Here is a 24,947-nt window from a genome sequence, read left to right as displayed (position 1 = left end):
GTTATACTGCAACGTTTATATATACCATATGTAGTATCAGAAATTAGTTTATGTTGCTTTCTATTAACTGTAAGTAGTTATAGTCTGCCATGGATTTATACTGTGTACTGAGAAACTCGGATGGAATTGCATGTGCCATAGATTATATTAAACATACAAAAATACCAAAAGTAATGTATTCTCTTGATAAATAGAAATATTTAATTATAATTATATAATGTTACAGTAACATCACTATAGTAAGTCCTATAAAATGATGTGTTCAAAATATACAGGGTGCGTGTGGTTGGGGGGGGTCATTTTGAAAAATGTGGTTTTCACTCGGCGGGGGGTCTCTGGCTTTGGTCTACCGAGCTGGGGGGGGGGGGGGGTGTCAGTTTGAGAAATCCATGTTCGACTCGAACCCCCCCCCCCATTCAGTTTAAAATGCCCGGCCCCTAACCTCTCATAATTATACAAACAGAATCAATCTATGTAATAATGTTATGCTAACTTGGATATATCAGTCAAAATTGTGACCTGCCCAATCCCACCTGAATATCTAGAGAAAGGGCGGCAAGAAATTTAAACTCGTATCTCTACCTTTCTTTTTTGTCTCCATCACATTCATCCTCTGCCTGTTGCACAGTCTCAGTCGTTGTGTCCTCTCTCTTCAATCTACATCCATTCTGTTCTGTTTGTCTTTAAAATAATTGTTATTGTAAGTTTAATAAAAAGCATTTAACACATTGATTATTTATGATTTATTAATCCACAAAGACAGACTATTTGTATATTGTGTTTCACTTTGGTTTTTTTCACTTAGAGAAATAAAGCAGAGTTAGTTATGAATATTTCTACTCACAAAACGTTTCTTGGAAGTGAATCCAAATATATATATATATATGTTCTGGGTAGAGACTTAGGGTGAGGTTTATTAGATTCCTATCATAAACCGTATCGATACTGTCTACAACGAGTATAAACTGTTTTACATCGGTATCGATGACTTAGACTAGAGAATGGACAATAGCAATACACATTCATCTACTTTATATACACGGTAATTTTCTTTTCAGGAATTCTCTTTTTGATCTGGTCACGTAAAGATTATATTATTTAAGTCTTTTTGTTCTAACTTGTACTGTATGCATTTGTGGGTAAATTGTAGAAAGACATACGTATAACAAAGTCCATGTCACGTACAATAATTGCTTTAGAAGACTTGTAAACTTGTCCAGGTGTTGTAGCATTTTATTCAATGCTATCTTTTGGTGAACCTATGGGTAAATGTGCTTATAAGAGATCAAAACAGTGAAAATGTCTTTGTTCACACAGTATTTCATTCATGCATGTACGGTAACACAGTGGCACGTTTTATTGCTTAGAGTGTTTCTTAGGAAAATATCGTACGAATCCTGCTGCTACAAATGTATCAATCTCTATACTATACTAGTAGAAATATTATCCTTCTCCTTACAGGTAGGAATATATAGTCAAAAGGTTGTTATGTTTAGTCTGTAGACATGGAAAAGAACAATCTCTGAAATATTACACGCCCCTATGACCGTACATGCCTGAATTAATACACTGAACAAAGGCATATTCACTCTCTTAACAAAATCACAAACGTACCATCAACTGTACGAATAATTAATGCCAATATAGACGACCATTTTAACAACATAAAAGGCATGTATTTCGTGTAACGTTATAATACTATTATTAGAAAAGTTTAGTCTAGGATTTACGTGATAAAATGTTTTCAACCAACTTGAAGTCAAAAAAACAAACTCAGCTTGTGCTACTTCTAACAGTATTTCCAAAACACAACTCTTCAAATTAAACTCATCAAATGAAATGTTTTATCGAACTGACATGTGACATGTCATATATATATGATCTACATATAAATCAGCTAATATAAATCGTGCATACAGAATAAACAAAGTTGATATGTTATACTTGGTAATCGGAGACGAGTTATGCTTCTTAATATGGCGGGAAACGAGAAACTAGTAACTATGGGGTCATTTAAATCAATGATATATTATTTTCAATTAATCGACTGTGAAATGATAAACATCTAGACAGACCTCGAAGTCGACATTGTTGAGACTTGTGGAAGACATAGCATTGCAAGATGATACACTCGATAGTTCAGTTGTTACCAATAAAACACCAAATCACACACGTGACACTGTGACGAACGTACCGTCATAACCCAGTGGGAGAGAAAACTATTCTACCAGCTGGGGTTACTCTCTAAATTTAGTGTATTTAAAATCCCTGGCGCAGCTTACGTGGAGCATAAGCTAGCTAGCGTTCATTCTCCAGATATATGTAATATGCTGTTACTTGGAGTCTACATTGGGTTTGATGTTGTTGCTGGTGCTAGACTATCTTTGGGAAGTGGTCTGTGTGTATATGACAAATTGTGACAGCCGTTCTTGTCTAATCTACATCTCTATGTATTAGGAGCAACTAACTGGTCTTCTCTGCACAGTTAAATTTAATGGGTGGATTTCTTACTTTAGAAGTTAGGAAGGGACCAAGACTTGCATTTTTCTTTATTTGTACAACGTAAATTTAATGAACGATTGCCTTCAAGCTTGGATAGCATTTCTATTTTAACTTTGGAGCTTGTGACCGAGGCCTTGATAAACATGGAGTACTCCGACTCACAGGTGGCCTTGACACGGATAGCTTCGACCGAGAACGATGTCGTAGGATGTCGGAATGTTGCCTGTAATACATCCATGGAAAGTTTGAACACTGCAACAGGTTTGAATATTTCTACACAAGTTGTAGTACAAGCTGGAGAGAATCTGGATGATAAGCCCAAACCATTTTATGCCCGTGCTCGTTTCTCCTGCCCACTAGCTACGATGCTCCTTCTAATGACAGTCGTTGGAATTGGGTTAGCTCTTGCTCTTTCAACATCTGGACATTACTCTACAACTTCTCATATACACTTAGACAATATCACTACCACACCAGCAACTACCCTTCCACCTACAGATATTCCAGAAACACCATGGACAGAATACAGACTACCAGGGACAATCATCCCAACTCAGTATATCATCGAAATACAAGTCGATCTGAAGGAAAAATACTACACAGGAATGGTGGAAATCACGGTAGGATGTGAGCAGTCCACCAAAGTTGTATTACTTCATTCATTTCAACAAAATCTTGGAAACGCTTCTGTGTACGTGACTAATCTAAATAGGACAGAAAATGTGGCCATCACAAACACCTCCGTGTATCCTGATATGCACTACTATGCCATTTCGTTAAAGCAAAACTTGGAGGAAGGAAACCAATATTTGATCAGAATCGAAAACTTTGAGGCACCATTAAATGAGTATAAAAGGTCGTCGTTCGAAGCGGTTGGACTATACCTCACGACATATAGAGCAACAAATAATACGGAGAAAAGGTATGAATAGATTAAAGACTTCAGTCTACTCCTCCCCTATTTTTAACTCTAGTATGAGGTGCCACTCACTTGGTTGTTGTAGCATGTAACAACCTGATAAAATGACTGGAAATAGTAAACCTATTTTGAAAATGTTATATATTTGCTACTAATACTTCTATGAATACTTTTACATATTATTTGAGTTGATATTGTGATTAAGCACAGTTTAATTAATTGATATGACCAGGTAAGTAACCTTCACACTATTCATGAAGGGGAGGAAATAGGAAAGTTATGACCTAGGTCGCATTCAACTGGAATTATTTAGTAACTGACCTTAAAAGGGGCACACAGGCTGAGTTTATGAGCTTTTATTAAAAGTGAAAATACAAAATAACTTCGATTAAACTTTATTCTAGTGTAATGTTAATGTTGTAACAAGTCTCCCTTGTCGAAGTAAGAACTGTTGATTCCATATCAGGGAGTTTCTGTACCTTTTTATACGTATGATAAATTACGTCATCGGCTTGTTTATAAGTAGTATATCCCAATACCAGGTTTGAGTTCAGACAATTGCAGGTGATGGTTAAGTATACACCATTAAGTAGAATACTGTGAATACCTTTCAATATGCAGACAAAAATTACATCCCAAAAACCTATCAACTCAGCTTGTGTCCTTTTAACCTTGCCCTTGCTGCTGTTTCACATTGGTATTGGATCACAAATGAAATGAATAACTACATCTGGCTTGAGAAAAAATCTATAGCAAGTCCAATATATGAATACGAACTCTAACGTTCTTGACAAGTATGGAGGAAGTGGAGAATTACCCTTTGTATCTTAAAAGTATCATAAAAACGCATAACACCTCTGCACTTGGAATTGCAAAAGTTTGAAGAAAACGTTTGCATTTGAAATGGCAAAGCTTTGATGAAAAAAAACATTGCAATCGGAATAGTAAAGATCATAACCCCCCCCCCCCCATTGTATTTTTTTCCAAACGAATACAGTCCTTGGGTACAACCTTTCAAAACTTGCGACTTTGTCACTGAAGGTGGCCTTGTGGCACCACGTTATTGATGAACTGATACCACTGATGTACACTGGTATGATGATTACGGTGTATCAACTATCAAATAGGCATCTGTTCACATGTATCAATTGTGGCTGACATCTGTTAATAGTTTGGGGTGTCTCGCACAGTGACATACGACATATCAAGAACTCTAAGGTGAAGGTATTCCTTGACACAGTCACATCATAAGGAGTTACGTGAAAGCTAAGATACAGGAAATGCCTAAGTTATCGTTTAGCAAAATAGTCTAATTACAAATGCATTTTTTATATTATCAAGTTACATAAAGTGATCCATCAAAATATTTCACCACCATCGAGGACTGGCTTTATATATCACAAATGGCGAATACCTCGAAAGACAAAATAGACAGTGATGAATATACGATTCTATATAACATAACAACTATACGACTGAAAGTAAGTCGAGGCATACAATTTTGTCAGCTGGCAAAATATGCGTCATTGTCCAGAGACACAGAGGAAAATCTTTGTGAACTACTTGTCTTCTCTTTGCAAAAGCACAATTTACATAATGCCTTAATCACATTGATAACTAGTAGCCATTATTGGCTTTGATGTGACGAGTGTGATCTAATACTGTTTTTAGTGTACTTGTGGTTTAAGTTTGGAATTGTTCACAGTGTGAAAACTAAAGCTAAGACTAAGCGAGTTCTGCAAAACAAATATATCGTACAATTTTTTTGAATTTAACTGTTTTACAGAAGCTGTACTTGCCAAAAATCGTTCTCAACAGAATAGCATTCCGCGCTAGAATGAATGAACTATAACATATTCCCTGCTTTTACAAAGTGTTTTGGACAGTGGTATGTGGTCAATCTAAGTAACATAACCAGTTCTATGGTCCATTTTGCGACTTTTGAAAACTGAATGATTTTCTCTTCATTATGTTCGTTTATTTGCCATAGAAAGAATGAATTTGTCACAGTATGCATACATATACAGAAATTGACAAACTATGAGAAATTGCACAACACATCTGTATAGAATACAATTGAGAGTTCTATGGCCGGAAAACAGGGAAAAGCTAAAGTGATAGCTTGTATCAGCCAATGTGGTATGGCAACAAAGAATTTAAGTACGGGTCTACAAGCAGACTATCATTTCATAGCAGTGTCACCGTTTAGTATGGTTCCTTGTATTAGTATGGCTCGTAGAATGTTTCGTGTTTTGCATTGATCATGAAAGGCTCGTTATGATCGTGTATCCTTCAAGATCTAATGTCAACGCGAAATTGCCACAGGATCACAATAATATGTCAACTATGGAATTATTTGCTCTCATTATTACAAAACTAGAATAACACGTTAGCTATGTCTACATATACTCTGATCATTAAACATACGAGTAATCCATATAGTTCATAGTCGCTGTTAATGGCGACCTTTGACCCTAAGAACAATTAATAGCTGTATATAAAATTGAGATAGCGCCATATAGACGCTTTATAACATATAACACTGCAACAGCAAGCAATAAGTGAAGTTATGATGGTGATGGGTAAATTGGTAAAAGCAACCACAGTATTGCACAGAACATGACATCGATATATATCGGTCAATGTATTTGAATATCAAAATAATTCTTAACGCTGCACTAGCTGCAACTTGTTTAAAAATGTTTTGTTCCATACAATAACTTACTCTACACTTTGAACACTATTGCATCGTGGGTAAATGTATTTTGTAGCTGTATACGCGATAAATCAAATCAAATTGATTTTGAGTCCGCACCCAAAATTCAGCGCCCTCAACGGTGATCACGATTTCAACGCGTTTTTATACTGCTAATGGATACTATCGACCACCGTTTAACGTGTAAAATATTTAATTATTGGTATTTAAATAACTGCCAGTGAATATGTTATGGTTGTCTGATCGAAAAAAGATATTCCCGTTGCAACTAAACAGTTTTAAGATGGCGACAGATTCAAAAATGAGCTTTTCCTCAATATTCAAACTTGCCACTACACTACCTACAGATAATATTGACCACCAATTACATGTAACAGATACGATATCACAATATAAGTAATTTACCATTTTTTTAGCGAAAATATCTTTAGTTATTTGATGAAATATAAATATCCCCGTTGCAGCTAGTACATGTTTAATTGTAGTTTATCAGGGATGTGAAGGAGTGGAAACGGACGAAACCATTTTTGACAATACAGGATGGTGACTCCCATAAAGTTCATTCTTGAGGGTAGCAAAGTCACAAATTCATTCTGTATACAAACTATGTGTATTCAGATATTTGATAATATGACTGACGGGTACGGACCTCGAATTATCCATCTGGGAGACTGGAAGATTAGACTCTGTTAAGTTTTGAGCATTGTCCGTCCTCTGTTCCCACTAACTCAGAATCGAATCCCGTAGTTACAATATTCGAGAGTAGCTGTAAATCTTCATACAGTAAATTAGTATGAAAATATGTCAGATAATACATAGAAGCATAAACTTCAAATAATATCAAAGAAAATTGACTCTGAAATCCCAGTTTAGCAAATTTAATTCATTATATACATGTATTACGTGGTATCGTTTAACATGGTGATGAAGTCTACCATATAGTCGAATATACATAGTGAATGAAGGGTCACAGAAATACCATTATTTATTATCATTTAATCTCACTCACATACAGCTAATGTAGGTTTAAACAGTCTATACAACTAGATCGTCTTACTTCTACTAAATTTAATAATTCAAAATGGAATTCTATTTAAAGTATTAACTACATTTAGACGTGATTTGTTCTCATCTGTAACCTTTTTCATACACGTGTATGGCATATCAACGACTTTGTGAATGTGCAAAACTGAAAATAGCAGATGGACGAAACCTTGAGAAAGCCATATTGTGTGTAAATGTCTGTTGTTAATTGTGTGTCATGATAATAACTGACCTTTGACCTAGCGTGTCTTTTAAGTGCATAAACATACAAATTATGTGTGCACAGTATGGGTTTTGAACTGTAGTAATTGGTTTACCAACTGCAAGTGTCAATCACACACATCCCCTACATGCTCCAAATTTGATGGCTTTCAAGCTATGATCCCGACCTCTGCGTTCTTAGAGGTTATCTGAAGTCTGCTTCCATTTCATCGTACGAAAACAAGTAGTGGGAGGTAGTTAAGGAATCTGTAGATATAATTTTGTTGGCGTCGTCAATTAGTAAGGTTTGATGGTAAACGAAGCACGAACAGTGTAAGTCGATACTGTTTAAGAGAAACCCACAGAAATATAATATCATCATTGATGCAACTATAAAAGTTTGGTATCTTAGGTTTTGATTTTATCCTACATACATTATAATACTACATGCAGTATCACTGTGAGTGTGTATGTATGTATGTATGTATGTATGTATGTATGTATGTATGTATGTATGTATGTATGTATGTATGTATGTATGTGTGTATGTGTGTATGTGTGTATGTGTGTATGTGTGTATGTGTGTGTGTATGTGTGCATGTGTGTGTGTGTATGTATGTATGTATGTATGTATGTATGTATGTATGTATGTATGTATGTATGTATGTATGTATGTATGTATGCATGTATGCATGTATGTATGTATGCATGTATGTATGTATGCATGTATGCATGTATGTATGTATGCATGTATGTATGTATGTATGCATGTATGCATGTATGCATGTATGCATGTATGTATGTATGTATGTATGTATGTATGTATGTATGTATGTGTGTATGTATGTATGTAGGGTGTGATCATATGTCTGTGTGCCTGCCTGCCCGCCCGCCCGCCCGCCCGCCCGCCCGTCCGTCCGTCCGTCCGTCCGTCCGTCCGTCCGTCCGTCCGTCCGTCTGTCTGTCTGTCTGTCTGCCTGTCTGTCTGTCTGTCTGTCTCTCTGTCTCTCTGTCTGTCTGTCTGTCTGTCTGTCTGTCTGTCTGTCTGTCTGTCTATCTATCTGCATCCATTCATACATACATCTGGTTTATTCTTCGGACAGATCAGCCAGATAGATAACCAACTAAAATTATAATTGTATGTGACTATAGTATTCCATCCTACTGTACAATGACTGTCATTGTATGAAACATTGTGTAACACTGAGTTGGACCGAAATGACACTTTGTTTATATCGGGATGTAAAGTGTTGCTATGGACTATCATTCAGACAGAAAATCAATTTCCATACGAAAGGTGATAATAACTGATAAATATGTATAATAAACATGAAATTATTATGTTGCTGTGGTAACGAATTCCCTTGACAGTACATTTCCAATTATCCGTTGATACCGTCCATCTTTGGACGATTTCAATTTATTGATTTCCTTGAAGTAAATGGAATGTTAGAGAATTAGAGAGACACTGCTGGTCGTATTTTTAGGTGAACACCATCCGTATTGTTTGAAATAAAGGAGAACAAAAATCTTATCTCGCCAATTTACCAAGTCTGATGTTGAAAAAGTACCCCTAGGGGTAGGTATTTCTAGCAATGGCAATAAGTACATATAATTCAATCTTAACGAGTCACTTTAATAGGGCCTAATTCAAACCTGGAACAAACATTGCAGGAGGTAAACAATTGTAGCCGACAATGCAAACGTTAATGTTTTACTCGAGTTGTCTATAGCTCAAGAGTTAAGTTAGCCAAAACGTTTATATATATTCTAATAAAGATTTAGCCAAAAAGTTTATATATATATTAATCAAGTAACCATAACAACATTTCAATGACGTTCACCGTATACACTTTTGATATGGGACGGTAAACGTCACGATGTTCACCTTAAAGGTCAATGGAATGCACCCTCTGATTGGACAAGACATCGACACTGATTCCATAAGGACAAACAAAATGCCGGTCATCTCCACCATCGATATAATGACATATATACCACCTACATCTAACCACAAAACTCCGATATCTTTAGAAAGAGGCAAGTTTCAACAGAAACATCAACACCCAAAGGAGTCCATGCGCAAGCCAGGTTGTACACATTCGAACAGAAAATGCGATGTTATCTGGTTGTTCTGCATCACCGCTATGTGATTGCCCGGGTTACTTTGTGTAAAAATATTGAAAATGGCCATAATTTTCCTCAATTTTGCATCAGGTAGTTCGTGCAGGTGTCAATATATTATTACCCAAACCTGGAAATATCAATGAGATAACAGTTTTACTCTTAATGTCACAAGTATACTCGGCGGCTGAATGAAGAAAATTCATTTTGAACAATAACAATTGTCGTTAATAATATCTACAGCTAGTATATAAGCAACTATCTAATATTAAGTTTAACTTACTTTGGAGTGGATGTGATGATTGTAAAGTTATGTGCTGAACTCATAAATTTCTTAATCGAGTGCCAATAAGGAGATACATGTAAATTCATCATGCATGGTTATTAATGTATTATTTGACATGTCAATTTACACGGTGACTTGTTTAGTATGTATTTTCATGTAAGGGGGGGGGGGGGTTAATGATGAGAGGAAAGTATTCAAGTACTATTCCATCGTAGTATCTAATGATAACCATTGCTATTACTAACAGGGGGTGTTCAAAATGTATACGTTAATCGTAACCTAGTGTCCTTAATTAATATTATCAAAAATACACACATTAAGTATGTTTACATTTACTAGGAATGGTTGTACGTACTTCAGACCTACCCATTGACTTGCAGTGGTTTTTAAACAAATCATATTTCACGAACATTATATTCTAATTAAGAAACGTACTATTTCACCATGTTCCACCTCCTAGATTTTTCTAGACTCTTGATATGTTGTCCTGTCCAGCATAAAATTATGAGCAACATGCACTAAAATGATTATGTTGCAATTATGTCCCGGTTCGGCCTAAATTTTCGCTAGATTGACTGGACTAATTGTACAGTATCAAGTGCACGTTACAGATGTTAAAGGTTACAAGCTGAGTCCATATGTTTTTTGGGCGCAATGTTTGCTGATTTAAAAGGTACTCGCAGTATTCTACTTACTGAAACATTCTTAACCATAGTCTCGTTTCCCCAGATTCTCGCTTGGGGAGGTCTCGTACGCAGAGCCCCCAGCGGTGAGAGTCTGGGTAACCGAGACTTTCTTAACTTGTAATTGACAGAACTCACTCTAACCTGGTATCAAGATGATTATGATGTAACAAACTGTTCGATGACGTCATTTATTACGAGTATAAAAATATCAAGGGAATGCGTCCTGTGCAAATAAGTGTACTAACGGCACAGAAGACAATTGTAATGTCATATAAGGTATACATTCGCATTAACATTATTTATATACAAGTTACACAAATGGTTTCGTCTAGGTTATATATAAGTATGTAAACTCAATATGTCCCACACACGAGTTATTTGATAGGCATATTTTCATTCAGCTGTTCTTTGGAATGACGCAGGCTGTTTTGTTGTAAATCTGGAGATACGATTCATTGAACACAATATGTTCATTAACCTTGACTTGGATTTTTCAAGTCCAAGGTGACGTGAAAATCAAACCAATTCTATAATATCACTGCAGCTACATGATCAAAGCCTTGTTGGTTCCTGTTACACGACCCCCACATAGTTTTTAACTGCCGATCCTAAAACTTTTTTTTTTTACATATTCGAGAAAAAAAAATCGCGAAAATTGCGAAGTCTTGCTAGAAATAGTGGATGCGAAAACTGACATAAACTTAAAAAGACACTACAAAACTGTTCTTTCAATCTGTAATCTGATGGGAAGAAACAAAAACATGGAGACCATATGGAAAAGAACGGAAAACATAATTACCTGAACTAGATACTCACACATGAAAAACAAAAAACAAAAAGACTCACAATCTACCTACCCCACCTATTCTAAACCACACAGGGGTTTTTTAGGCCTTAACTGGATCCGATCTTGGTATTAAAGTTTTCATTGTTGGCCATTTTGCAAATAGATTCGTATAAGTCATTGCAAAATAGTTGAATTGATCGCAGGCAAACATTTTATATGCCGGCCACTTAAACTAAGTATGCTGATAAATATTTCCGAATGGAAAAGTGATTAAATTTAGAGAAAGTTATCTTTTAATATCCAAAAATAAATGAAACAAAAACATATAGAAGTGATTATTGCGTACGTACACGTGATCCAAACTACTGGATTTCATACCCTTATACATATGACAAATACTGTACGTTTAATATACTTGACCAAGGTTACCACGCCCTAGATTTGGCTTTCGTTGTGGTACATCTAAACTAGTTTTCGATCGGTTTTGACAAATCTCATGGTTTTTAGATGAACCATGCAGTACTGTTATTGGGATTCTCCTGCTTATAATCTTGTGCGTGGGCATGGAAGTCCGCCATATAAGTTATAAATCGTTGGGTTTGTGTGGTCAAAAGTGTATTTGCATAGCTGTGATGCATAGCCTTCAGCGATGACTCGGTCAGTTCAACCATCATTAAATACAGTAGAACAGATGAGAATCAACCTAGTAATCAAACCTGGATAAACTTTACATTACTAAGTCATGACCATTTACAAAACGTATTCATTGTTTTTTCCGCTCCTTACATATAACCGACCTCTGAAATGGAATTCAACATATTAGGAGTAATTCGCCAACATTCATTCCACGTATGATTGTCGGTCAGCGAAGACTGCGACACGCGTCCTCGTCCGCGCTGTATGCATTGCCTCCGACCTGTGTCCATCAGTTTTGGGCGCCATGGCGAGCTCTCCGATGCAAACACAGGCTCATTTATCTAACAATGTAAACTATAATGACAAGTCCCCAAAGGAAATAGAAGTACATATTGCTGGTTATACAACGCACACCACTGGACTGTACTTATCCAAGTACAAAGCTGCATTTCTGGCTACCGCTGTATTACTTCTTTGCCTTACCGTTGTCCTGTTGGTCATTTTTATGATGAAGCGACAGGAGTGTGAAGAGGTCGTCACGGTCCTTCCACCGACGGAGGTGCCAGCAGCATTGAGAAGTGACGTATTATGGAAGAGCTGGCGTCTGCCAACGTCCATCGTCCCGTTATTTTACAAACTGACTGTGCAACCCAACATCCTAAAGCTAGAATTAAGGGGGTATGTTGAGATCACCTTTCTGTGCCAGAAACGAACAACGTTTATCATTCTACAAAGCGAGGCTCTAAGAATAACGCAGTACGTTTTAGAGGAACGACAGAAAGGAACGCAAAGTGTATCGGTACCCAAGATCATCGGCACACCTATTTACTCGCCGCTCTATACCTATATTACTTTTAAACTTGACAGTGAACTTCGGAAAGGTGAAGAATACGTCTTACGTTTGAGGTATGACGGATCGATTAATACCAGTAACAAAGGGAATGGAATTTATCAAACACAGTATGATGACGCAAAGGGGAAGACCAGGTAGGAACTTTTTAGGACAGAGCTGATTTTCTCAATGCTAAATAATGCAAAAAATGAGATTTTCACGGTAAAAGCAATCTGGTAACACAGACTAAAAATGACTCAATCGAAAATTAAATCAATGATCACAATTTCGACAAAGCAATTTTGTTGCATGCATAGTGTTGTCAACGTAGCTAATTAATGACGATTGTTACTTGCGACAATGAATTAATATCATCCATTACTATTCACACGCACACACACACACACACACACACATACATACATACATACATACATACATACATACATACATACATACATACATACATACATACATACATACATACATACATACATATAGACTAATATACACGTTTTACATATAGCGCTTATGAATTTTACCAATTATGTTGTTGAAAATGCGTTTTGATGACCTTTCTGACATTGTAGTTTTATTCAGAATAACGAGATTAGATGTAGAGATGATTGAGAAATTACCCCTCGAAGAGTTAATTTGTAATGAGTTCACATTCAGGGAACTAAAGGTTGCATGCCCCAAATAGCATCGAATTCGGCCATGCAACATGGTGGCACCACCTAGTATTAATTATGATTACACACGTCATCTCTAGTTTTGCAGATTTGATAAGTCGTAAGTACATGTCGTGTTGAAATTTTTACAGTATGCCTAACTTTTAGTTTGTATATCTGGAGGTATAATGTCACAATGCGTGTAAATGTATGTATTATATGGTTGTAAGTGGATTTTTGCGTGATTGTCGGTTTGATGTACGAGGGCCTCGATGGAAAGAAGCCGATCCATCAACGCTTTTGTTCTTTGTAAAGTTTATTGAGTTTAACCCTGAATAAAGTTATTTTGTAATCATAATACTAACTGTCATACCGGCCCTATCATACGTCTTACCCTTTCTCAAAGGGACACAGTCTGTAACTTTATATTCTTTATTGGGTACCTTTCTTTAAAGATACACAGTATGTAACTTTACGGTCTTTAGAAGGTACTTTTGTTTAAAGGAACACAGTCTGTAATTTTATGGTCTTTGGTGGTTACTTTTGTTTAAAGGGACACAGTCTGTAACATTATAGTCTTTGGTGGTTACTTTTGTTTACAGGGACACAGTCTGTAATTTTATGGTCTTTGGTGGTTACTTTTGTTTACAGGGACACAGTCTGTAACTTTATGGTCTTTGGTGGTTACTTTTGTTTACAGGGACACAGTCTGTAACTTTATGGTCTTTGGTGGTTACTTTTGTTTACAGGGACACAGTCTGTAACTTTATGGTATTTGGTGGTTACTTTTGTTTAAAGGGACACAGTCTGAAACATTATAATCATTATTGGTTACTGTTGTTTAAAGGGACACAGTCTGTAACTGTGTGATCTTTGGTGGTTACTTTTGTTTAAAGGGACACAGGTCAATTAACGAATGAGAGTAGTACAATACAATTGGCTATAGCATTTAAAAGGGAAATCTGGAATTTTAACATTCATTACTTTTGCACCTTTAACCGGTCCATTATTTGTTTGCTGACATCACACTTAAATATTGCTATGGAAATCAAGGTATAAGCAAACTCAGACAGACACAGACTAAAACTATCGTTGTTGTATGCTTACACAACTTCAAGTGTCGAAACCTTTTGTTTCACGACTAGTACAATGTCCTGATACTGCACTGGTACGATGCAATGTCCAGATACTGCACTGGTACGATATAATGTCAAGATACTGCACTGGTACGATACAATGTCAGATACTGCACTGTACGATACAATGTCCAGATACTGCACTGGTACGATACAATGTCCAGATACTGCACTGTTACCATACAATGTCCAGATACTGCACTGGTACGATACAATGTCCAGATACTGCACTGGTACGATACAATGTCCAGATACTGCACTGGTACGATACAATGTCCAGATACTGCACTGGTACGATACAATGTCCAGATACTGCTCTGGTACGATACAATGTCAGATACTGCACTGGTACGATACAATGTCCAGATACTGCACTGGTACGATACAATGTCCAGATACTGCACTGTTACCATACAATGTCCAGATACTGCACTGGTACGATACAATGCCCTGATACTGCGCTGGTACGATACAATGTCCTGATACTGCACTGGTACGATACAATGTCCAGATACTGCACTGGTACGATACAATGCCCTGATACTGCACTGGTACGATACAATGTCCAGATACTGCGCTGGTACGATACAATGTCCTGGTACTGCACTGGTACGACACAATGTCCAGATACTGCACTGGTACGATACAATGTCCAGATACTGCACTGGTACGATACAATGTCCAGATACTGCATTGGTACGATACAATGTCCAGATACTGCACTGGTACCATAAAATGTCCAGATACTGCACTGGTACGATACAATGTCCAGATACTGCACTGGTACGATACAATGTCCAGATACTGCACTGGTACGATACAATGTCCAGATACTGCACTGGTACGATACAATGTCCAGATACTGCACTGGTACCATCAAATGTCCAGATACTGCACTGGTACAATACAATGTCCAGATACTGCACTGGTACGATACAATGTCCAGATACTGCGCTGGTACGATACAATGTCCAGATACTGCACTGGTACGATGCAATGTCCAGATACTGCACTGTTACCATACAATGTCCAGATACTGCACTGGTACGATACAATGTCCAGATACTGCACTGGTACAATACAATGTCCAGATACTGCACTGGTACGATACAATGTCCAGATACTGCACTGGTACGATACAATGTCCAGATACTGCACTGGTACGATACAATGTCCAGGTACTGCACTGGTACGATACAATGTCCAGATACTGCACTGGTACGATACAATGTCCAGGTACTGCACTGGTACGATACAATGTCCAGATACTGCACTGGTACGATACAATGTCCAGCTACTGCACTGGTACGATACAATGTCCAGATACTGCACTGGTACGATACAATGTCCAGGTACTGCACTGGTACGATACAATGTCCAGGTACTGCACTGGTACGATACAATGTCCAGATACTGCACTGGTACCATAAAATGTCGAGATGGTCCACTGGTACGATATGTCGAGATACTGCACTGGTACGATACAATGTCCAGATTTTTGCTACATCACTTCTGTGAATGTCGTAATTACTTCAACATCAATTGCTAGTTTATTCCAATATGCTTACATCTATCTTAGTTTGCTATAGCTTGATTTTTATGAAAGTATTAATCGTTCTTTTCAATAGGTATGATAACAATGGTTTATTTCACCAACCTATGGTGTTTTCCTTGACTACAGCTACTTTTACATGTATTCTCCATACTGATTCGTTATACGCTATCGTTTGTCGTACCGGCCTGCAGGTGTGGTCACCAACATAGTTAAATTGACTAACACAAATCTGGATGTGGCGACCTCCGACAATGACTTCCATCTGATTACATCCAATATCAGTAGTCTGATAGGTAATGGAAATACTCGTACTCAGTGAGCGTAAAACTTATTCACTCCGTACACTCCAATTGGCTAGAAGGAAATGAACGTGTTATGATATGGATTGTACACCGTGTACTGTTAGGTATATTTGACTGCTTATTCATTCTTATCGCTATAGTGTTGACATTAAAATTAAATAAACTACGAATTCATGCATCGCAGTGTCTGTGGTTTGACTTATAGGTAGCTTGTAATGAGGTATTGATGATCACTTTGGGTGAGACAAATGTGTTTGACACATTGTCTATGAAGCCTTTCCCCTCAACATTTTTATACATGTTAATACAGTTGGTAAAGATGTTATCTATTTCATGTTATGAATTCAATTACATGTGTGTTATTATACCAGACTGAGTGCTGTCTATATCTAATTAAACAAACCGATCTAGATTTCTGTACCGCCATTATTGCTGACATCGAAAAAAAGCAAAGAGAGCACTTAGAATCTGGTAATTTGAGACTATCATAATTTATAATTGAAGTACCGTCATTAAGATTTGTTACGTGATCGGCATATCGAAGTTGAAATTGGGCCTGCTGTAACATGCTATTAGTATGTGCCTCAGAAGCAGACATCTAAAACTTTTCCCGTTACTTTGTTAAAGAAAATTCCGACCAATTACTGCATCAGGACAAAATAATCATGAGCCACTCTACAAATCTTTTAACAGACTGAGGTCAAAATGATCACCATCAAATTAAACCACTTTAGAATCAAATATGGCCACCGAATACGGTATTCACTCTTTGGAAAAACTGTCAATTTCCTTGAAAACGGTTAACCTTTACATTTTTTTAATTTTAAATAATCGAAAAGGACAAAACTAAAGTTTCCATATGACAAAATGTGGATAGATTTCCTAACTTTGATTTTCAAGGGTTTGGTCCCAGCTACTTTAAATACAGAGCACGTAAAAATGGTTTGTCACCACCATAAATATGTATCCGTGTTAGTCACTAGATGTAATGACTAATACAACTAAATATTACCTAGACTACTACAACTTCCCTCCAGGGATTTTTTGTAGTATGTTATTATCTGTGTCCATGTTTCGTTAGTGCCGTGTGATCGCATCAGTCATTTTGTTGACAGGGTTATCACTCAGAAGAGCTTCGCAATAACATACATTTCGACTCTTCACACAAACTTGAATCTAATGCACACACAGCACATTACGTTGGTTTTACCGGAAACAAATGAGAAAAAAAACACCTAATCACAGGAAATCTAAATAATACTCTGCAAACATACATTGTGTAATATGTGTTGATTTGGTTGTTTACAGCGTGTATCTTAATATTAATACCTTCTGATGGATTTTTTTAATTTTCTTGCACTTCTTTATATCTTGCTAATAAAAATGCAACATTTCAAAAACCTTGGGTAACAATTATTGTTTTGCAGTATTTTCACTTGAGAGTGTAATTTTTGAAAGAGATAAGTAAAACTTGAAGATTATGATGTAAAATTGATCACATTTGCTTAGAAAATAAAAACCCAATATAGATCAGATGTTTAATTATTTATCCGTAGTAGTCGGTCAAAGGCATTAGGCATTAAAAAGAAGGTAACAGTTACAGTTTCATTAAATTACTTGATTCTGTGTTAAGTGTGAAGGAGCGAGTTCAGATATGCATATTTCGTATATCAACATTACTTGTACTTTTACTCGTCTATCAACTTGTAGTGACAAGGCCCTTTACGCCACTTACATTTTCCTTTGCTGAATAAAGAAAAAAAATATCGAAGAATAATATCTTATTGTTTGCGATCTATTCTCACTTTTTATCTCGTTAGGTACATGGCTGCATCTTTTCTTTCACCCGTTGCTGCTCGGAAAGTCTTCCCCTGCTTCGATGAACCCAGCTATAAAGCAAACTTCAATGTTACAATCGTACATCGATCTAAATATATCGCCCTGTCAAATATGCCAGAAATACCGGATAGTCGCGAAGACAGAGGAAATGGTTGGATAGCAACGAACTTTCAAACAACACCTAAGATGTCTACCTACTTGCTGGCTTTCATTGTCTGTAATTTCACGTCTGAAAATACATTGTCTAATGGAGGAAGAGTTGAGGTGAGACTGTCAAAATAGTAATCTAAACAGTAATAATACAAAATATAACAACACTGTGTACATCTACCCCCTTTCTTTCGATAGTACGCTGTATTACCAGCTCGACTACAATGACTTTAAGTACTACGTCACACACATCGTTAAATTACAAGTATCGCCCTACTTTCTAAGGAAAGGTTTATAGCTAGTATATGTATGTATTGGCTTAGCACTGTGTGTGTATGTATGTGTGTGTGTGTGTGTGTGTGTGTGTGTGTGTGTATGTGTGTGTGTGTGTGTGTGTGTGCGCGCGCGCGCGCGCATGTGTGACAGTTATTTTTAATACAACTTATCCAATTTTTATTACTGGGTAATATTTTTATGTTTGGGCCTCATTTACCCCAGTAACGTCAATATGTTAAAAAGAAAAAAAAATGAAGTCCATGATACGTAATTAGTTTTATTGGAAACACAGGGAGATGAATCCTGTTGACTTAGTTATCGATGTATTGAATCACAAGATCGGTTTTTACAACAATTATTACAGAGATTCAAAACTTTAAAGTTGTAATTTCTTTGATTTTAGTTTCGAGTGTGGGCAAGACGAGACGCCATGGATCAAGTACAGTATGCTATGGATATTGGACCTAAAATCTTCACTTACCTCGAGTCCTATGCTGCTATACCCTACTCCTTGCCAAAGATGGGTAAGTGACAGTTAAATAAGGTTGCTGGACTCAGCGCTGCCTTATAGTGTACTTGTACTGATTACTGCTACCAACTTACATATGATCGAATCGAACTTTTGTTCCAAACACAAACTTGAAAATTGTACCTGAAATTTTAGACTACACACGTCAGTCTTTGTCAACAGATTGACCCACTATTCAGCACACGTGACCTTATGGACACGTGACCTTGTAGGCATGTGAGCCTAATCAGGAGTCGTACATGCCTGGACACTATGGTTTACCAAAGAGATGGATTTTCATTTGAACCTAAATATGATTTGGGTGATACAATAGCACTTTGGCAATTCAATCAACTTTCAAATCTTGTAAAGAAGTTCTACTGCACTTGACATGTATTCAGTCATTTTGTGGATTTCCTGCAAAGGTCTATGGGAAAACCTCTGATGATGACGTCACAAATACACTAATTTCTTTGTAGATAATAATTCTTGTCAACATACGTCACATTTAGTGTAAATTCTGTAATCGATACATTTATGCAAGGTATGGCCCCTTTCACCCTTTCAAGTTTATATCATACTACATGTAGAGTAAAGTACGTTGAAACAATTGAAAGAACAATGAAAGATAATATTACAGTGCGGTATCACATCTATTTATCTTCAGATATGATTGCCCTTCCATTCCTTCCTGCCCACGGAATGGAGAACTGGGGATTAAATACATTCCGAGAAAGCGTGCTGCTTTACAAGGAAGGAAGGTCATCAAGCCGGGATAAACAGTGGATAGCTTTCGTCATAGGCCATGAACTTAGTCACCAGGTAATGTCAAAGGTCAAAGGTCGTAAACTAACTTTCCCTTTAAACATTTAACATTTTTTGAGTTCATGCAAAGTTTTGAAATGTCATAAAGTGGCAAACACTGAGTTGACTGAGAAAAAAGGGTTCTTAAAGGAATTAGGAATATAGAGAAAAATGTATCGTTGGGCGACTTCCTTGATTGAATGATTTCCGAGTTAATTTATTCATGATGTTCAAGCTGTTTAAATTTGTTGTTAAATTGTGTTTAAAATCACACAGTAGTTTTATTCTACACTACATATTTCCTGAAATCCAGCAGAATTGTAGAAAAGTAGGATTCTATCAACCGAAATTGATATATTAACTTAATATGCGATTTAGAATTCAAAGTCTTAGACTTTGCTGTTACTTTGTTCAAGTGATTTCCAACTGAAATCAGGATGGAGAGAAATGAGGGCTCATCATGCATTATTTTATTTAAAGTATAAATTTCATACATAACACCATGTGAATATAACAGATTGTCGGTCTGCTTTAAACAAGATGACGAACCCAAAATGTCAGTATTACCAAGTAGCAAGCTTTGATTTGATATGGCAAAGTTTTGGCATGATTCCAGCTACTTCGATTGTCAAACAAATTGGTCGCCGAGGTCACATTCTTCAAAGTCAAAGTCAATGTCAGTACCGATATTTAGAAAGAGTCACTTATCTATTGTTTAACAGTGGCATAGCAACTTGGTAACTCAAGCTTGGTGGGACGAGCTATGGTTGAAAGAAAGTTTTGCCACTTTCATGGGAATGAAAGCGATGGACCATGTACATCCAGATTTTCACATGGTAAATTAACTATTCAATCTCTGCTTGCAATTGTGTTTCTGTCAGTTTTATTGATCCTGTATATTGTATTTGTCTTACATCTTACATTTGTATTTCTGTGTGTGTTTTACTTATCCTGTTTTTGTTGTCTTTTAGAGGGCCCTGGGGAAGGCTAGCTTTCAGTTAACCAGCAGGTTATCTATATGATTTTAACCCTCTTTAAATAAAGTTTAAATAAAATTAAATTAGATTAAATTAAAGCTGCAAGCAGCGATTGCAGGCCCAAGCGGTTTGCCCAGCAGGCAATGATGCATGATGTGCTGCAAGGAGGTTGGAGTAGTCTTCCTTCTACACGCCAAATTGCAAAGTTATCTATACACTGGTTTCAGAGAAGAACACTTGGGGGGGGGGGGGGGGAGATCCAATATGGCCGCCACTGGATTTCTTAAATCAATGATTGCCGTGAAACTACGCATTGGAATTTCTTCCTGTTCACAAACTTTAAAGTAGTCAAGTAGTTGATACTATTTGCCAAAATGCAAGTAAGAAAAACCCCAACTACACCACTGGGGCTTGGGCCCCTAATAAATTGATTATCAGTGTGTGCTCATGGTGTTAGCTGTGACGTACAAAAACCTAAGAAATACGACTTTCGACTTAGAGTCGTATTCTACCAGTAAATCATATATGGTACTTTACAAACATAATTTTTTTTATCAGGGACACACTTGGATTAGGAATAAAAACCCCTTCAAATCTTATGTCATAGTGACAAAATAATTGATAATGTATCAAGACAGTGAGTAGGCAGCAAAAAGTTTAAGCAGCTGGGCAGTAGTTTTTTTTATTTAGTAAATATTTGGCAAATATTTTTGTGCTGGACAGCTGTGATGTCAAACTGAGGAAAATCCTTTCAGAAAATGTTATAACCTTTGTTTGTATATTTTGATTCTTAAGACAGATCAACAGTTTTTAACAGATGACCTGCACAAAGTGTTTATCGTGGATTCCTTATCTACGTCACATCCGGTTTATCAAACGGTCACCACACCAATAGAAATACTGGACAATTTTGACATGATTGCATATCAAAAGGTAACACTGAATTCTTTTGTCAGCTTCCACTCTCTTAACAAATGTTACTTTACATACAGACCCATTTTCGCAAACCAGAACATATTTGGCGATATGGCGATACTTCTCGTGCGGTGCCGTAAAAAAGGCATATGGTTTTACGACGATAATAGAGACTTGGTCAATAAAAGACGTGGTTACTTTACAAATCACTCAGTATGTGCAAGAAATTGCTAGAATTTGACATGTGAAACATGACATTGAGCTTAAATATCATTTACATAAAATTTCCATGTCAAAATTCGCTGCCTCAAAAAACAACAAAAACTGCTATATATGTCTTCACATGAATCTGATGATTCAAAAAACGTCAATACTTTGGCGCCATTTGAAAATTTCAACTTATCCATCACAGGCAAATGTTTTCTCTAGAGTGGATATATCATATACAAATAGAATCTACGATGTTGACTAAAATGCTTAAATGTGTATGGTGGGAGGATCAAAGTTGGGATATTTCACACTTGTATCAGGTCTTTATGCAATTCAGTTACAAATGTACTTTAAATTTGCATATATTTCTTTAATGAGACACGGCAGTCAGTTTGCGCGAGCTTTGAATAAAGTCAGGGTGTAAACATGAATACAATTGTTTGGAAACTTAGCTGTGTATAAGGAGATGTGTACATATATGAACATAGGTGTATAGAACCCTAATTATAAAACATCCTCGGGCCTGCCCACAAGGAGCAAGTTTTTCGAAATAATGTTTTTGAAAGGCGCTGTATAGAATCAAGAGTAATAAAGTTCTGATAGTGAGTACATGGACTTTCTTCTGAGTGATTTCTATTTGACTGCTTTTAAAAGGGTCATTTGGCGATCCTAATTCGTATTGACGAATTTACTCTCTGTCTGTTTGTCTGCTCGTAATAGGCATCCTGCATGAAGTTACACAAAAATAGGAACAAAATAAACTGTAGTCAAAAGTAAATGATTGGCAATCGTAATCTTTGTTTTTAGATGACTGTTTTAGTATACCAGCCTCTCTCCTAATATAGCCAATGGGTTGAACCTATGGGTATACTGTAATTACTGATAGTATCGTCTAAGTAATCAAATAATACAGTTTCTATATAGTATGACTATTATCAATTCCAATTAAAGAGGTAAATAAACTTAGAGGTACACTGTGTTCTTATATAAAATATGGACGACGTTTCAATTGATATGTACTGTCATATATCAATCATTATTTAACAAAGTATTAGTAATTCTTTATATGTAAATGTGGAAAAATGTCTCTTTGCAAGTATGAATTAAGAATAAGTTTTCCTAAACATCAACTAGATATATTCAGTGAAGGATAAGCTACTATAAGTTATAAGATACTATAAGTTTGATATTACGTGTTATGGTATGTATTTAAAAGGCATACATATGTATATGGGGAGGGGGTTACAGTTATACTTAGAGAAGGCCACGCCGTGAGATGATATACTTTACATGCGTTTTAAAGTATAGTCATCATACAGACAGTCCCAGGATAATGACATCAAGTAAATAGAAAAAATTCAATAGCCAATTTGTATTTATGAAGTGGCTGGGAAGCCAGTCAATTACTTATCGGTTTAACTCACAGTCCATTTTGCAAAGGAATGATCATGGAAGATAAATCAAACAGTCATTATACTCTATTCTAGTATGCACAGCTTATATGGACTCTGCTAACAACCAACAACACTATTTGCATTATTTCTCAACCCGTTGCATTGAATCATTCGATTAATCCGGTTATCAGCAATGTCGTACAGTTTGAATAATGGTAATATATTTTTCATCAACATTGTAAGTTATAGGTAATATCTACCTTGTCTATTTGCATGAGTTGTTCACTGTTTCCTAGTCTTGCTGCTAGACGTTCGGGCTTTCTTTCGATAATATAAGCGAACGAAGTTCGCAGTGAGGGCTTGCCCGAACCATCCTCGATAGCGATGTTCGGTCGTGTGTCGTATTGTATCGGAAGAACATCCGAGGTCTAGCAGATAGACTAACTGTTTCCCTGTATCCGCCAGGTCAGAGTATGAGTTGAAGAACACTACAAAAGTTTTATAGTTTTCAATTTATACGTTCACCAACATAGTATCAATAATAAATCCGTGACAAATTGCGTCCATCCCTCTAGACATGTTAGCAATAGTGTATGTAGTTTGCACGGTATCAATACTACTGAAGATATTTGGGCCTACACACATTGTTGGAATGCAAACCTCTGAACTATAGCTATTATACATGATGTACGTACCACTTTATTAGAAAATTATTGATACGAGACTGTGATTTGAAACTTACATAGTTAACATATTGTCTAATTATTTAAAAATTCATTCATTTATGCAAATTAACCATTTAGCTTATAAGTTACATCATCAAGCGTTAAATGACGCATGTACGTCTTTAGCATAAATACATTTACTAAATTATCTAAAATTTAAAGTTTGCATTCTAAAGATATTGCCCAATTATCGTAATGATTACTTGTGCAAATTACACACCGCAATTAAAAACTATACAAGCAACCACATCAAAAGTATGATTTTTTTATGGTTGATGCATGTCAAGTTCAATGAAATTTGATGTTTGCATTCTAATTACCGAAAATCCATTAATTATGCAAATTACCCATTAAAATTAAAACTATACCAACAGGCTTTAGAAGACAGGTCTCATTCAATATGCACTGACAGGTCTCATTCAATATGCACTGACAGGTCTCATTCAATGTGCACGGACTGGTCTCATTCAATGTGCACGGACTGGTCTCATTCAATGTGCACTGAGAGGTCTCATTCAATGTGCACTGACAGGTCTCATTCAATGTGCACGGACTGGTCTCATTCAATGTGCACGGACTGGTCTCATTCAATGTGCACTGAGAGGTCTCATTCAATGTGCACTGACAGGTCTCATTCAATGTGCACGGACTGGTCTCATTCAATGTGCACGGACTGGCCTCATTCAATGTGCACGGACTGGCCTCATTCAATGTGCACGGACTGGTCTCATTCAATATGCACTGACAAGTCT

At 36.5% G+C, this 24,947-nt stretch overlaps 1 protein-coding gene across 1 annotated transcript in view; it reads left to right on the top strand.

Annotated features, from left to right (window-relative positions):
* The first annotated feature begins 9,262 nt into the window (after positions 1-9,262).
* The window catches only part of LOC144433368 (aminopeptidase N-like), a 25,340-nt gene continuing 9,655 nt past the window's right edge, over positions 9,263-24,947 (top strand). The window contains exons 1-7 of the mRNA XM_078121673.1: positions 9,263-9,473; positions 12,132-12,888; positions 18,218-18,500; positions 19,066-19,186; positions 19,838-19,992; positions 20,697-20,810; positions 21,747-21,884. Of these exons, the coding sequence (XP_077977799.1) occupies positions 9,263-9,473; positions 12,132-12,888; positions 18,218-18,500; positions 19,066-19,186; positions 19,838-19,992; positions 20,697-20,810; positions 21,747-21,884 (1,779 nt within the window). The remainder of the gene's footprint in view (positions 9,474-12,131; positions 12,889-18,217; positions 18,501-19,065; positions 19,187-19,837; positions 19,993-20,696; positions 20,811-21,746; positions 21,885-24,947) is intronic.

The sequence above is a fragment of the Glandiceps talaboti genome, chromosome 3 (genome assembly GCF_964340395.1).
Source record: "Glandiceps talaboti chromosome 3, keGlaTala1.1, whole genome shotgun sequence".
Classification (NCBI taxonomy): domain Eukaryota; kingdom Metazoa; phylum Hemichordata; class Enteropneusta; family Spengelidae; genus Glandiceps; species Glandiceps talaboti.
Note: the sequence above shows the minus strand (reverse complement) of the source record. Positions and strands in the feature narration are given on the sequence as shown.